General features: G+C 38.8%; 2 protein-coding genes across 2 annotated transcripts; one reads left to right on the top strand and one right to left on the bottom strand.

The window, feature by feature from the left end:
• Positions 1-6,299: 6,299 nt before the first annotated feature.
• LOC145119559 (uncharacterized) lies at positions 6,300-9,974 on the bottom strand. Its single transcript, XM_079055234.1, has 2 exons — positions 7,174-9,974; positions 6,300-7,074 (listed from the first exon to the last, which is right to left on the bottom strand). Exons 1-2 carry the CDS (start codon positions 9,818-9,820, stop codon positions 6,626-6,628), a joined length of 3,096 nt encoding a protein of 1,031 aa, XP_078911360.1. The 5' UTR covers positions 9,821-9,974; the 3' UTR covers positions 6,300-6,625.
• A 760-nt stretch (positions 9,975-10,734) lies between these two features.
• On the top strand, positions 10,735-11,310 carry LOC145121379 (uncharacterized). Its single transcript, XM_079057133.1, has 2 exons — positions 10,735-10,984; positions 11,108-11,310. Exons 1-2 carry the CDS (start codon positions 10,735-10,737, stop codon positions 11,308-11,310), a joined length of 453 nt encoding a protein of 150 aa, XP_078913259.1.
• Positions 11,311-13,579: the final 2,269 nt, after the last annotated feature.

Here is a 13,579-nt window from a genome sequence, read left to right as displayed (position 1 = left end):
ATCATGTTTTTTTGTTCCATAACTTTTTCTTCACTTGTTGAAACTCGACCCCATCCAATTCTGTTAACCTGTAACAAGGAAAAAGTTTCTTCAAATAGTGGTTGGTTTCATAGAGCATATTTGCGGTATATTCGTAGACATAATCATCAATAGTATTGATTACAAATACTTCACCACTAATTGGAGGATCATTAGTAGGTCCAAATAATAGGACTCTCAATTTATGGTTTCCAAATATCATATCAATCACACCTTCCCGAAAGCTAATCTAAGCATAGATGGTTGCCAAAAAGGGACGATCAATAATTACATTTCTTTGTTTGTATCTGGATAATTTTTTTAGAATCCATTAGAACAAGAAGTTGTGTTTCAGGTTTTTGCAAAATTGTTGGGTAAAGGGTGGTATTAGCCTCCACAAACCCCTCCCCAACTTTGAATGTTTTTGACTCATGAAACTCTACATTAGACTTTTCCAATTCAACTACAAATTCTTTGATTTCAAATGTCATTGCGGTATCCTTATCATCCAATAATACATAATCCTCCACCACAACCTCAAGTTCGGGTGATGTAGGTTTATGCACAATGTTATTAGTACATAGAAAACTTACCTCATCCACTCGCACAGTATCTGAAAGATTGTCTGGTGGTTGTTGATTTAACTAATCTCTTATTTGTTTTAATGGTTTTTTCATGCGCCAAATTGATTTAGAGTGTGGTAGTATGCATGTCATACACAAGGGAGTATGCAGGGAGTACATGCTAAGGGTGGGACATGTTTATAGTGTAGTACGCAGGGCGTAATTCCGCATTGTAAAAACCCTAATTTCTGGGTTTTGGGCCCTATTTAAGGTCTCTAACCCCTTGGGGGTCCTTCCTATCATCAGCCTCCACCCTCTTGAGCCTATAACTCAAAACCCTAGCATACTCTCTCTTGTTTTGAGCCTTTTCATCATTTATGAGCTTATTTTCTCCATTGGAAGGTGGAATCTTGAAGATCAAGGTGGTGGAAAAGTTTATAGAACAAGGATTCAAGTATAGATCCAACAAGATTACATCATTCCTGGACCATTATGAGTAAAAAGCTTCAAACTTGCTCATTAGCTTCATAGATCTTGTTACTTTTCATATTTGTCACTTTTTGGTCACTTTAGTGCATAAAGTTTAGATCTTTAAAGTTTGTGACCTTGTTATGGATAAAGTTTGAAACTTTATCCATCTAAACATCATAATGATTCAGATCTGAAGGTTGGAGACTTGGACTTAATGGATTAAGATGAGAAAGTATTTTTGGTCCCTTTGAGGCTTAAAGACTAGATCTTGGTTGTTTGGGCCATCCTAATGGATAAAGTTGGAAACTTTATCCATTATGGAGCTATTAGGAACATGATTTAAGTATTAGATGGTTAGCCTTTGAGCGATAAGTGCTTAATGAAGAATTGGCAAAAGAGGCAGTACACGGGGTGAAATCTGGGCTACGCCCAACGTAGCCTGGTTTTCTCTCATTTTCTAGCTAAGGCTTTACGCCTAGTGTAGAGTTAAGAGTATGTTGCACGTAGGTCAACAGAAGGTTCACTGTTGACTTTTTGACCATCTGATTTTGGTCAATTGTTAGGGGTTTAAGACTTGGAAGGGGAAAAATGGTCTTTTGCCCAAATAAGGGTTAGCCCTATTACTTTTTGACCTGTTAAGTTTGAAAATTTCCTTAATTGTTAATTGGGGTTGTTTTGATTACGTTTAGAGTGAGGAGCTTTTGATAGCAGCAACTCTAGTGTGTTTTATCCGGCTATCGATTGAGGCGAGTCATCTCACTATACTTGAGGGTCGAAGGCGCCAATGCTAGCCCATTAGATTGTGTTATGAAGAAGGCTAGCTGTCTTTGTGACTCTTACATGTATGATTAGGTTGAAATATACCCCAGGGCTAGGCCTATTATTGTATGTTGGGTTGAAAGATACCCCAAGGCTAGGCTCATTATAGTATGTTGGGTTGAAATATACCTCAGGGCTAGGCCCATTATCATATGTTGGATTAAAATATACCTCATGGATGGGCCCATGATTGTATGTTGTGTTGGAATACACCTTAGGGCTAGGCCCATTATTGTATGTTGGGTTGAAATATACCCCAGGGCTGGGCCCATGATTGTATGTTGGGTTGAAAGAAACCCTAAGGATGGGTCGATTATTGTATGTTGGGTTGAAATATAACCCAGGGCCAGGCCCAATGATATGCATGGTATGTGGTATTATGGGGAAATCACTAAGCTTTGTACTTACAGTTTATGTTTGAAATATTTTCAAGTAGTTCTAGTTTCAAAAGGAAGGTCCCAACTTGATCTCACTGCATCCCCTGAAGATTTATTCCGCACTGAATGTTGACAAATTACTCTGATGTTTTGAGAATATTTTTATTTTGATTGTTTTTGAGTTAATAAATGAATGGTTTGACTTATTTAAAAATGAAAATTTTACTTGGTATTTTTGGGTCGTTACACTAGTTTTCAAACTAGGCCTCATTTGCACATTGCCTCCGAGTCAACCATTAATGAATGATGTACTTGGGATTCTTCAGAGATGTAATCGGTTAAGTAAAGGCAACAATAAGGCATTGAATGAAAAACATTGATGACTTGGATAACAAATTGTAAAGGTTGGTGATAATAGTAAAGTTTGTGTAAAAATGGCATGGGGCCCAACAATACCCTGAGATGATGAAAAATATCCCTCAGTCAAAGTTAAGGGTTTAAGTCTAAAACGAAATGTGTAGATTTGAAAGTAAAATGTGGGTGTATGGGTAAGTTGTTACAAAAAAAGTTAAGATTTGTGTAATTATAACCAGCTTCAACAAGGTTGAAAGGCTGGTAATCTATACCACTTTGCACATCTAATTATGCAACTTTGATATACACATAGATACTGTAATGCCCGTGTTTCTAGGCTAGGCATTAATATTGACATGATAGTCTAGGTTAACCTTTGTGACTCATTTTGAAGAAATGAAAAGGAATTATGTGAATATTATGTGTTTTATGTGTTTTATGCTTAATTATTAGGGTTTAATTAATTAAGACTAAAAATGAGCGTCGAAAATAAATATTAGATAAAGCCGATATTTATTAAGAAAGTTGTAGTGGTCGTGACAAGGATTACGGATATATAAAGAATGCCGAAATCCGAGTTATAACGAAGAAGTTATGACCTGTCGAAGTTTCGCGATAAACCGGCACGGTGCCGAATGTCATAAAAAGTGAGTTTTTGATAAACTACTTTTTAGCCTTAGTGATCTAAACGAAACTTGTAGTGCTCGTTAAACCGAGAATATGTATAAAAAGAACGCCCAAATCTGACTTCGTATGAGGAAGTTATGATTTTTCGAAGTTTCAGGTTAGTAGTAGACAGCTAAAAACTCGAATTTTAGATCGAGTGATTTTTAGCCGACACGACCTAAACGAGAATCGAAGGTCTCGTCAATAGCAGTATAACGGTAAAAAGTATGACAAAAACGGACGTCGGATGAAGAAGTTATGAATTTTTAACGGATTTCCTGTCCCTGTCTGTTAAAAATAATAATATAAAAATTAAATCAAAATTAGCCGACGAAGTCTAAACGAAAGTTGTAGAGCGTAATTCTACCTATGCGTGCATATAAAGAACGTCAAAAACGGAGCTCGTATGCGAAAGTTATGGATTTTAGAAGTTTTTGCACAAAAATCGAGAAATTTCGCATAGGCGGCTTCGGCCACGTCACCCTCGCCCAAAATTTGCCACGTGTCCGAAATGGCTGAGTCATCCGAGCGGCTGGCAGATGCGTGTTGGAATCCGGAGAGCTGTTCGAAGCCACCTCGCCTACGTCCGACGCGTGTACAGTGACTCATCGCATCCGAGCCTCGCATGAGCCACGAGCCCCCCCTCCTCGGACCCGGACTTCGGTCCAATCAGGAACTGCCAGCGAGGCCCTCGCATGCGCAGCCCACGTGCGAGCCATAGGGACTACTCTTCGGATCTGTTGCCGCGTGGACTCTTCTCAACCGTCCAATCAGCAGCCTCGGGCCTATATATAGAAGGCTTGCGAGCCTTCCCGGGTACTTTTGGAAAATTGGCAATTTTGGCCCCTTTTTCAATATTTTGGCTATTTTCACATCCCCCGAAGCCCCGGTATCGATTTTAGCACCCGAAACACGTCCCGAAGTGCCCGAAAGCCCGGAAAATTTATCTTTTCGGTTTCGAAGCCCGACCCCTCGCAGAGCCCGGTTTCTCAATAAAAATCCCGGTTTTATTAGAAACGATCGTTTTAGGAAACGAATTGCTGCCCGATTTTCATTAAATCAAGTGAGTGTGTAGTTACTTTCACCTTACACATAGATATGAAGTATTTACCTTAAAATACGTGATATGTGTAAATATATTAATTGTTTATTTGAGGTGACTGTTGAATAGATGTTTTATACAAGTTTTAAACTGTATATGTATTTTTATCTACAAATATGTTGGGTAAAACATGGGTAGATAGTTGGTGAGTGATGAAATAAAGTGATGAGAGGCCTCGATGTGATTGAGATTCAGTCATCTAGCGGAGTTTGGATGACGACCACAGACTTTTCTAGATAGTCCAGTGGAAACGCTAGCAGGCCCGCAACCTGTAGGTGTTAATGAACTTGAGCGTTCATTCGCTATACTCCACCCCCCTCATGGTTGCCTTTAGGACATGTATGGCTGAGGAAACCTCTTAGCAGTAGTGTCCATCCTGATGATATTCTTTAGGCTAGGTCCCTTGTGATAAGTGTTTAGGGACGTAAAGTGAGGATAACAGGAACGGGTAATCAGGGTTATTGTTGATTGATGAACTTAATAAGTTTATTATTATTGTGGGTTGAAAACCCTATATGCTCACCAGGCTCCCAAGTCTGACCCACTCAGCTTTTTATATTACAGGTAGTGGACCCCGAGCATAGTCGGATGATGATGATGAGTGATTTTTGGATTATAGGCCAGTAGTTATAAATAACTATTGTAAGGCTTATAATGTCTTGTTTATGCTTTTGATATGTATCGGAACATGACATCACGAGGTTTTGATATAAAAGGAAATTATATATTTCTTAAAGAAAGGTTTTGACAAACTTTTATCATGTTTTGTTTTGGGGACCAATTTCGCAACATCTTTTAAAAAGATTTCTCTGATTTTATTTTAAAAAACATAAATTAAATCGGTCTTTTCTGGCCGAGAAATTAAGGGATGTCACAGATACAAGTCTAGCATTCCATATACTCGGTGGTGGAGGGCTTAAGGGGCTAGGGGGGCCATACCCCCCTGCTTTTGAGCCTAGTAACCACAACTTATCACTATGCAACAAATTTTTCAAGAGTTAGCTTGATCAATCGATCAATTAAAATGGCAAATTATACCTAAAATTAAAAAAAGAAGATTGTATTTAAACAAAATATAGGTTTAATTTTAGCCCAAGAAATTCGTGGGGTAAAAAATGGAAAACGAATCCTATGGATTCGTTCAATCCTAAAATATAGCAGTAAAAATTCCAAAAATTCCAAAAATAAAGGAAGGTGCGTCATGAAATAGTAGAAATTATACAGAAAAATAGAAAAGTTTAGGTATAAATTCCACTACTACACCGGTGCAAAACGTGAAATCAAATTGATAAAATCGTAAAATATGAGATATTGAAAAAACTGAAAAAGCAGCGGACATCGGAGAACTACGCTGGCTCTCCGCTCATCATCGTTTCCACTACCCGTCGATCTATTGTGAACCATAATGATTGTATTTCTTTAGTCCTCACTTTACTCGTTACGGTTAGTTCTCTTTCTCTTTCTCTCAGTCTGCCGCCAATTGGATTATGTTCTTGCCCACTTTTTTAGTTTTCTCCGCCGTCCACCTCCTAAATTGTTGAAGTGTGTATTGTATGCTTTTAACCTAATTGTTTTATCTAAATTATTTTGTGAATGTTAATGTTATTAGTTTTTATTTTCATAATTGTTTTATCTAAATTATTTTGTGAATGTTAATGTTATTAGTTTTTATTTTCATAATACACGCCAATTGTGGTGATATTTAAATACATTGTAGTTAGAGTTTGTTCAATATATTGCATTTTTAATTATTTTAAACGTAATTTTTATATATAAAAATATTTCTTAATATTAAACTCCTCATGGCTTGTAAACAAAAAAAACAGATAACGTTCCGGCCCCAGTAGTTTTAGGTCTTGTGTTACCCGCCTGCATATACTTGGCAGTATGCAAGAAAGCATGTAGGCCAGACCATGCGTGCAGTTCGAATTTAAAAGAATGGAAGCATTAACCTTTATTATAACAAAACATATTACAAGAAAGTATCTCAAACCACACAAAGAATACATCAAAAACACTAGCCAGTTATGTAGGTAACCTATTCCATACGTCGACTGTCGACACACGATGCTAAGAAAAGGTATATGTAAAAGAATCAAGGACCCTTCTGGTACTTTTTTAGCTAAAAACATGAACTTTTTCTTACAGGTATTATTATATTCAATCTAACAAAAAACAAAGTTTTATTGCTATATAATCACATGAAACATCAACATATGACATAAAACTTACTATTATATATCACCATCAAACCTTTACAATCTACCATCGAATATATCGATACTTTCATTCAACACCTTATTCGCACCACGTCGGTAATTAGAGAGATAACTTTCTCTCCTAAGAAGTGGCGCAACATCAAACTCTTCTCCAACTTTCCGATCTTCACTTAACGGATTACATCTTCGAAGAATCTCAAGTACTTCTTTCATTGTTGGTCGACTTGAAGGCAATGTGCTTGTGCAAATGAGCCCTAGTTTGAACACTAGGCTGATTTCTTCCATGAAACTATTAGCCTGCTTGATTTCTGGGTCCAAAGCTTCAACCATGGAATTCTCTTCGCTGAAATACCTCCATGCCCATTCTGCTAGATTCATATCCCCATCTCCTTCATGTGGTTCTTTTCCTGTGACCAGCTCTAGTAGCACTACACCAAAGCTGTATACGTCTACCCTCTCATTTACAGTTGTTGAGTAAGCATACTCTGCAATCAATCAGTAAAAACTGTTCAGGATATAATTTATCTATATCTTGTTAAAATTTAAATAATAGGTTGAATTTTTGATGTGTTGTTAGTTCTTACCAGGTGGAATGTAACCAAACGAGCCAGCTATAGCAGACAAGGTGTTGGCTTGACCTGGCTTCGGCTTGGTCAAAATCTTTGCCAATCCAAAATCCGCTATCCTTGCTTTAAACTCAGAGTCTAACAAAATATTGCTTGACTTCACATCTCGATGTATGATCGCCGGAGAACAGTCATGGTGCATATAGCAGAGACCTTGAGCAGCTCCGATGGCGATCTGCAACCTCATCGGCCAGTCCAAGATCGTAGGGTGAACCAGCCCACGCTGTGGTTTCTTCTTCTTCCCATGTAACCACTTATCAAGACTTAGATTCTCCATAAACTCATAAACAAGAAGCTTAGAATCCTCGCTGGAAATACAACATAGCAATTTGACTATGTTGGAATGACGAATTGAACCTAATATATGAACCTCCGATAAGAACTCTTTCTCGAGAGTCTGGTCGAGTTTTCTAGTGTTCCAAATCCTCTTCACTGCAACATACTCCCCACGCCTACCGATTTCAATCTGGTATACTTTTCCGGACCCACCACTTCCGATTAGGTTGTTCTCGGTCAAGCAACACAAAATATTTGCTTCTGTGAAGTCCAATTTATGGAATGAGGTGAGTTTCCATGTTGTGAGATCTCGAATATGTTTCTTCTTGATGTATCGTCTGAAAACGAACAACGTGCAAAGAATGACAACGAGTATGGCGACTGCTGACAAGACGACAATCATGGCGATGATTTTGGGGGGAAATTTCTGGGAGTGTGAGGATTTGGTGTAACAGCTATGGAGGTTTGAGATTGGGGATGATGCACAAAGATCGGGGTTGTTCAAGAAACTGTTCTCGTAAGCTAGGTTATCGAATGCAAATGGGATTCTTCCAGTGAGTTTGTTGGAAGAAAGATTCAAAGTGGTGAGTCTCAAACTGCTGAATTGTGGTGGAATTTGGCCGGAAAATTGGTTTTCTGATAAATCGAGATCGAGAAGACCTTTCAAATAACTGATGGCTGGTGGAATCGGGCCAGAAAGGTTGTTTCTAGCTAGATGCAAAGTGATTAGTGAATTCCATGACTTGATCTCTGATGGAAGTTGGCCGGAAAGTGAATTCCCATCAAGAAGAAGAACAGACAACTGGGAGAGATTAGTGAATGCCATCGGGATTTCACCTGAAAACAAGTTGTTACTAGCCTTGAACACATTCAGTTTTGTCCAAGACGAAATGCCTTCTGGAATTCGGCCTGAAAACTTGTTGTCACTGATCTCCAATCTTGATAAATTCCATGGTACTCTACTCGGTAGTTCGCCGGAAAGAAAGTTCCCAGTGAGCCTCAAGCTGGAAAGATTAGATAATGTCCAAATTCCTGGAGGAAATTCACCGGTGAAACTGTTGTGGTAGAGTTGGATTGTATGAAGCTTGTCACAGCTCTGGAGTGATCTCGGGATTTCTCCGGTGAGATTGTTGGAGAAAGCAACCACCACAAACAAAGTACCTCCACCGCACAAATTCTCAGGTAACTCTCCGGTGAGTTTGTTCTCAGATACCTCAAATGCTTCAAGCTTTGAGTGAAGCCCGATTTCCGGAGGTAACTCCCCACTGAGAATGTTTCTGAACAATCGGAAGATCTTCAGTGCCGGAATTTGAGAAATGCCTGTGGGAATGTTGCCTGATAACTGATTTGAGAACAAATTTAACACCTCCAGCTGCTGTAATTTGCCAAAATCTTCAGGAATTGAGCCGTTCAACATGTTCATGGAGACATCGACTTCAGTCAAATTTAAAGACTCGATTACCGCCGGAATTTTGCCGGATAATTTGTTCTTGTACAAATACAACTTACTCAAATTATTTAGCAGAAACAACCCAGAAGGGATTTCACCTTCCAAATTGTTGGAACTCAGATCCAACCATTCGAGACTTGACATATTACCCAAACTTTCTGGAATTTTTCCGACCAGATTAGTTAGCGGCATCCATAAATACGTCAAATTCCTCAACTTCCCAAACTCCGGTGGTATTTCCGCCGCTGCAAATCCGTTATACGCCAAACCTAGAGTTAGCAGGTTAGATAAGTTTCCAATTTCCGACGGGATTGAACCGTTGAAAAGGTTCTGATACAAATGCAAGGACGTTAACGCGGACAAATTGCCGATCGCTTGAGGTATATCGCCGGTGAAGTTATTAGCTCCGAGATCAATGACTTTAACTCCTGATAACCGGTCAATGTCATCCGGCAATCTTCCAACAAACGCATTCTGTGCAATTTCAATTTCAGTTAGCTTCGAACAGTTATACAAAACTCTAGGGAACTCTCCGGTGAGGAGATTATCAGCGAGAGCCAAAATTTCCAGGTTCCGTAGGTCACATATGAACGGGGGGATAGGTCCGGTCAACCCCTTGCTCTGAAGATCAAGAACAAAAACAGAACCGTCGGCGTTGCAGGAAACTTCTGGCCATTTACACGGCGAAGAAGAAGCGTTCCAGTTACTCAGTGACGGCGGATTCCCCCACCGTTGCTTGAGGTCAAGCAATGTCGTTCGCTCAGAAGTCAAGAACTGTTGTGAACTAGCACCAAAAAACTCGATCACTGTGATGAACAGGAAGAAGAAGAGAGTATGTATGGGTTTCGGAGGTGATAGTAACGATGGCCGTCTCGTCATTTTCCGATGAAGCGCCGCCGGGGGTTTTGGTCTGGGTTGCCGGGAAAATTTTACAACGTTTGTTTCATTTTTTTAAATCCCAAGCCGACGTTTTAGACATATATTTGAGGCGGCGGATTTGTTGTCGTATGATTGAAAACAGGCACTTGAAGTTAAATGTTATATACGGCTGTGCCACTGAATTTTACTTCTTTCCAGAGAAACAAAAGATGAATCCAGAGTGGTAGCTTAATAAAATCTTGTACATTTTTAAATAAAACATGTAACTTTATTGGATTTATTATTTATAATAATTGAAGCTAACCATGTTTCCTCTAGAAGACTGGGTGGGGTAGGGTGGCGCAGCGCCATAAGTCAACTGGTGGAGTTCTGGTCTTACACGGCTGGCTTGTAAGAGTCAAAGTGATTTGGCCATGGGTCCTCATGTAATGAATAGAATTACATTTGGTTTTTATTAAAATTAAAAAGATTATTTTATCTTTTATGTATGTATATATGAATTTTCTTTTAGTCTGTTCTTTCTATTACTGTTAAATAATTTTGGCCATACAACATCTCACCCTCACCCCCACGTCCGCCCCGCTCTTCTTTCAAAACCTACGATCAACCACATTAAAACCGCCGCCACCAGCTTAAAAAACCCGTCCACCACTTCTCTTTCTCGTTCTTGAGGCTGAGCGGTCTAGGTGCAGCAGGGTGCCTTGTGGCGTGGCTGCAACTACGGGTGAAGACGGAGAAGCTGATTGGTTGATGACTTTTTTGACTGTTTTCTTCCTTTTCTTTTTGAACGTTGCATCTAATAAAAATAAAAATAAAATTCAAACTAAAAGTTAACATATATATAAATACATACACTCTAACTTTAAACAAACATATTTTTAAACACTCTTTCAAACACACTTTCAAACATAAATATGAATAATTTTGCAGGTTCGATTTCTTCTTCATTTGATGATGATGACGACTCTGATGATGACTTGGTGTTGCACACGTTGTTGTCTGCGACACGCGAAAGGGTGCGACAAAGAGGTGAAAGTTCAAATGCCGAGAAGAAGCATAGAATTTCGATAAATCGGGATCGTATCGCGACACACAAACTTTTGGTACGTGATTACTTTGTCCCTGATAGTTTGTACGACCTATCAAAATTTGAAGAACGATTCCGTATTAGTAGATATTTATTTTTACGTATAACTAGAGATTTGGAAAATAATTATAAGTATTTCCAATTGAGATGAGATGCTAGAGGTAAACATGGTTTTAGTACAATACAAAAATGCACAACAGCTCTTAAACAATTGGCATACGACATAGCCGCAGACGCGTCAAATGAGTATTTAAAGATGTCTGAGAGGACCGGTCGAGAATGTGCTTATCTTTTTTGTGAGTATGTCATAGAGCTTTATGGTGACATATACTTGCGACATCCAACTAGAAATGATGGCGAACAGATGTATGCCACACATGAAGCTAAATATGGCTTTCCATGAATGCTTGACAACATTGATTGTACACATTGGGAGTAGGCAAATTGTCCCAATGCATGGCGAGGTCAATTCACACGAGGTGATAATTGCGTGCCGACTGTTATACTAGAGGTCGTTGTTTCACATGACCTATGGTTTTGACATGCATTCTTTGGTATGGCGGGGTCAAACAACGACCTGAATGTGCTTGGAGCGTCTCCGATATTTAACGATATTTTGCACGGTAAAGCACCAAACATGTCGTTCGTTGTGAATGAACATCTATATAATTATGGGTATTACATTGGTGATGGGATATATCCAGAGTACGTTATGTTTGTCAAGTCGTATTCATATCCGACCAATGAAAAACGAAAATTGTTCAAGTTAGCACAAGAATCGATAAGGAAGGATGTAGAACGGGCGTTTGGGGTCCTTAAACAAAAGTGGCACATTATCAAACATCCGACATGATCATGGGATAGGACAAAATTGACGAAGGCTTTGACTGCTTGTGTTATTTTACATAACATGATAATAGAAGAAGAGGGTAGGGCTATGTGTATGTATACTCCAGACGATATGCTTAATCCACATGCAGTAATACAAGTCGGCAGCCCGGCATACGTCACAAGACTTTTGGAAATACAAAACAGTGAAACATATCACAATCTACGTTATGATTTGATTGAGCAGCTATGACAAAGGCAATTCCAACAACACGATGACAATGACGACGCCGAGGATGAGGACACGGATGACGAAAATGGGCTCGGTGGCGATGCGGATGACAACGACGACGAGTAATATTTTCTATGTTTTTTTAGTAATTTAGGTTTTAAATGTTTATGTTTTTTTTAAGTAATTTAGATTTTAAATTTTTGTTTTTTAAAATAATGTAAAATGTTTTTAATTAATATTTTTGTTTTTATTTTTGTTTAATAATTATTTTTTAATTAATTCTAATGTCAAAAAAAAATGATGTGGAGTGGTAACCATTTCCAAAGGTTAGTGGTTTGGTAGTGGGTTTGTAGTGGAGCTGACATGGCGCTGAAGTGGCATCACTTTTTTGGTGGGTTGGGTGTGACCATACCCCTAGCCTGATAATATAGTGTGTGTGTGTGTGTGTGTTAAGAACATGGGGAAAACAAAGTGAAAGGAATCACTTATGGGGTTTGAAAAGTTTTTGATTAAATTCCACACCTATTACTAATTTAATACATGTCTAAAAACACATTCAAAATTGAAGCATCATTAACCGTCGTCTCAACATGACACCATATGAAGCAATGAATGGTCGAAAGTCGAGTATCTCATTCTTGCACATTTTTGGATGTAGATGCTTTATCAAAAACAACCGTGATCAACTCATCAAGTTTCAACCAAAATCCGATGAAGCCATCGTTTTGGGATACTCATCCAAATCTAAAGCTTACAGAGTTCTGAATCATAGAACTCGTGTCATTGAAGAAAGCTTTGATATTACTTTTGATGATATTTTTGTTCGGAACTCAGTGCCTACTCATGTTACAACACATATCATGGAGTCCGATGCTCCATCTCCTGGATCTCCGAACCCTATAATTATCTATGAAGTTGATTTCGAAAGCTTGTTCAGATTAATAGAAACCACTCTTGATTCAGAATCTCGATCAAGACCGTCCTCATCTGCCACTCCGGTTTCCCAAAATGTTTCTGGTCCGCACTTGCGGTGTTAAGAAAAGGTCTTCCAAGTATTATCGGGACTTGAGGATCCGCTTCCATGTCTAAAACTATAAAGTCTGCGGGAAATACGAACTTATCAACCTTTACCAATAGATCTTCACATATTCCTCTCGGAAATGTGACCGTTTTATTTGCTAGGTGAATTGCCATTCGAATTGGCCTTGGCTCCGGAAGATCTAATTTCTTGAAAAATGAGTATGGCATGAGATTTGCACTTGCCCCTGAATCGGCCAATGCATAAATGGTAGCTAAGTTTCCAAATTGTCAAGGCAATGTTAAGCTTTCCAGATCACCTTTCTTCTTAGGTAGTATATTCAACATGGCAGCTGAACAATTCTCGTTTAGGACCACTTTCTTCACTTCTTCCATCTTCTTTCTATTAGTTAGAAGCTCCTTGAGGAATTTGGCATATTTCGGCATTTGTGCAACCGCTTCTATGAATGGCATATTAATTTGGAGAGCCTTTATGTGTTCCAAAAACTTCTGGTAGTCAACTTCTTTTTTTTTCTTGTCTAGCTCGAGCCGGAAAGGGAAGTCGAGGATGATATGGCTTAACATGAGGCTGGCT

Source organism: Lactuca virosa, chromosome 6 (assembly GCF_052849685.1).
Source record: "Lactuca virosa cultivar CGN04683 chromosome 6, Lactuca_virosa_CGN04683_v6, whole genome shotgun sequence".
Taxonomy (NCBI): domain Eukaryota; kingdom Viridiplantae; phylum Streptophyta; class Magnoliopsida; order Asterales; family Asteraceae; genus Lactuca; species Lactuca virosa.
This window is presented reverse-complemented; position numbering and strand designations above follow the sequence as displayed.

Coding starts and splice junctions, on each gene's coding strand:
- LOC145119559 (XM_079055234.1), bottom strand. CDS start 9,820: ATGACGAGACGGCCATCGTTACTATCACCTCCGAAACCCATACATACT. Junction 7,075..7,173: donor GTTTGGTTACATTCCACCTG/GTAAGAACTAAC, acceptor GATTGATTGCAG/AGTATGCTTACTCAACAACT.
- LOC145121379 (XM_079057133.1), top strand. CDS start 10,735: ATGAATAATTTTGCAGGTTCGATTTCTTCTTCATTTGATGATGATGAC. Junction 10,985..11,107: donor AAAATTTGAAGAACGATTCC/GTATTAGTAGAT, acceptor AATGCACAACAG/CTCTTAAACAATTGGCATAC.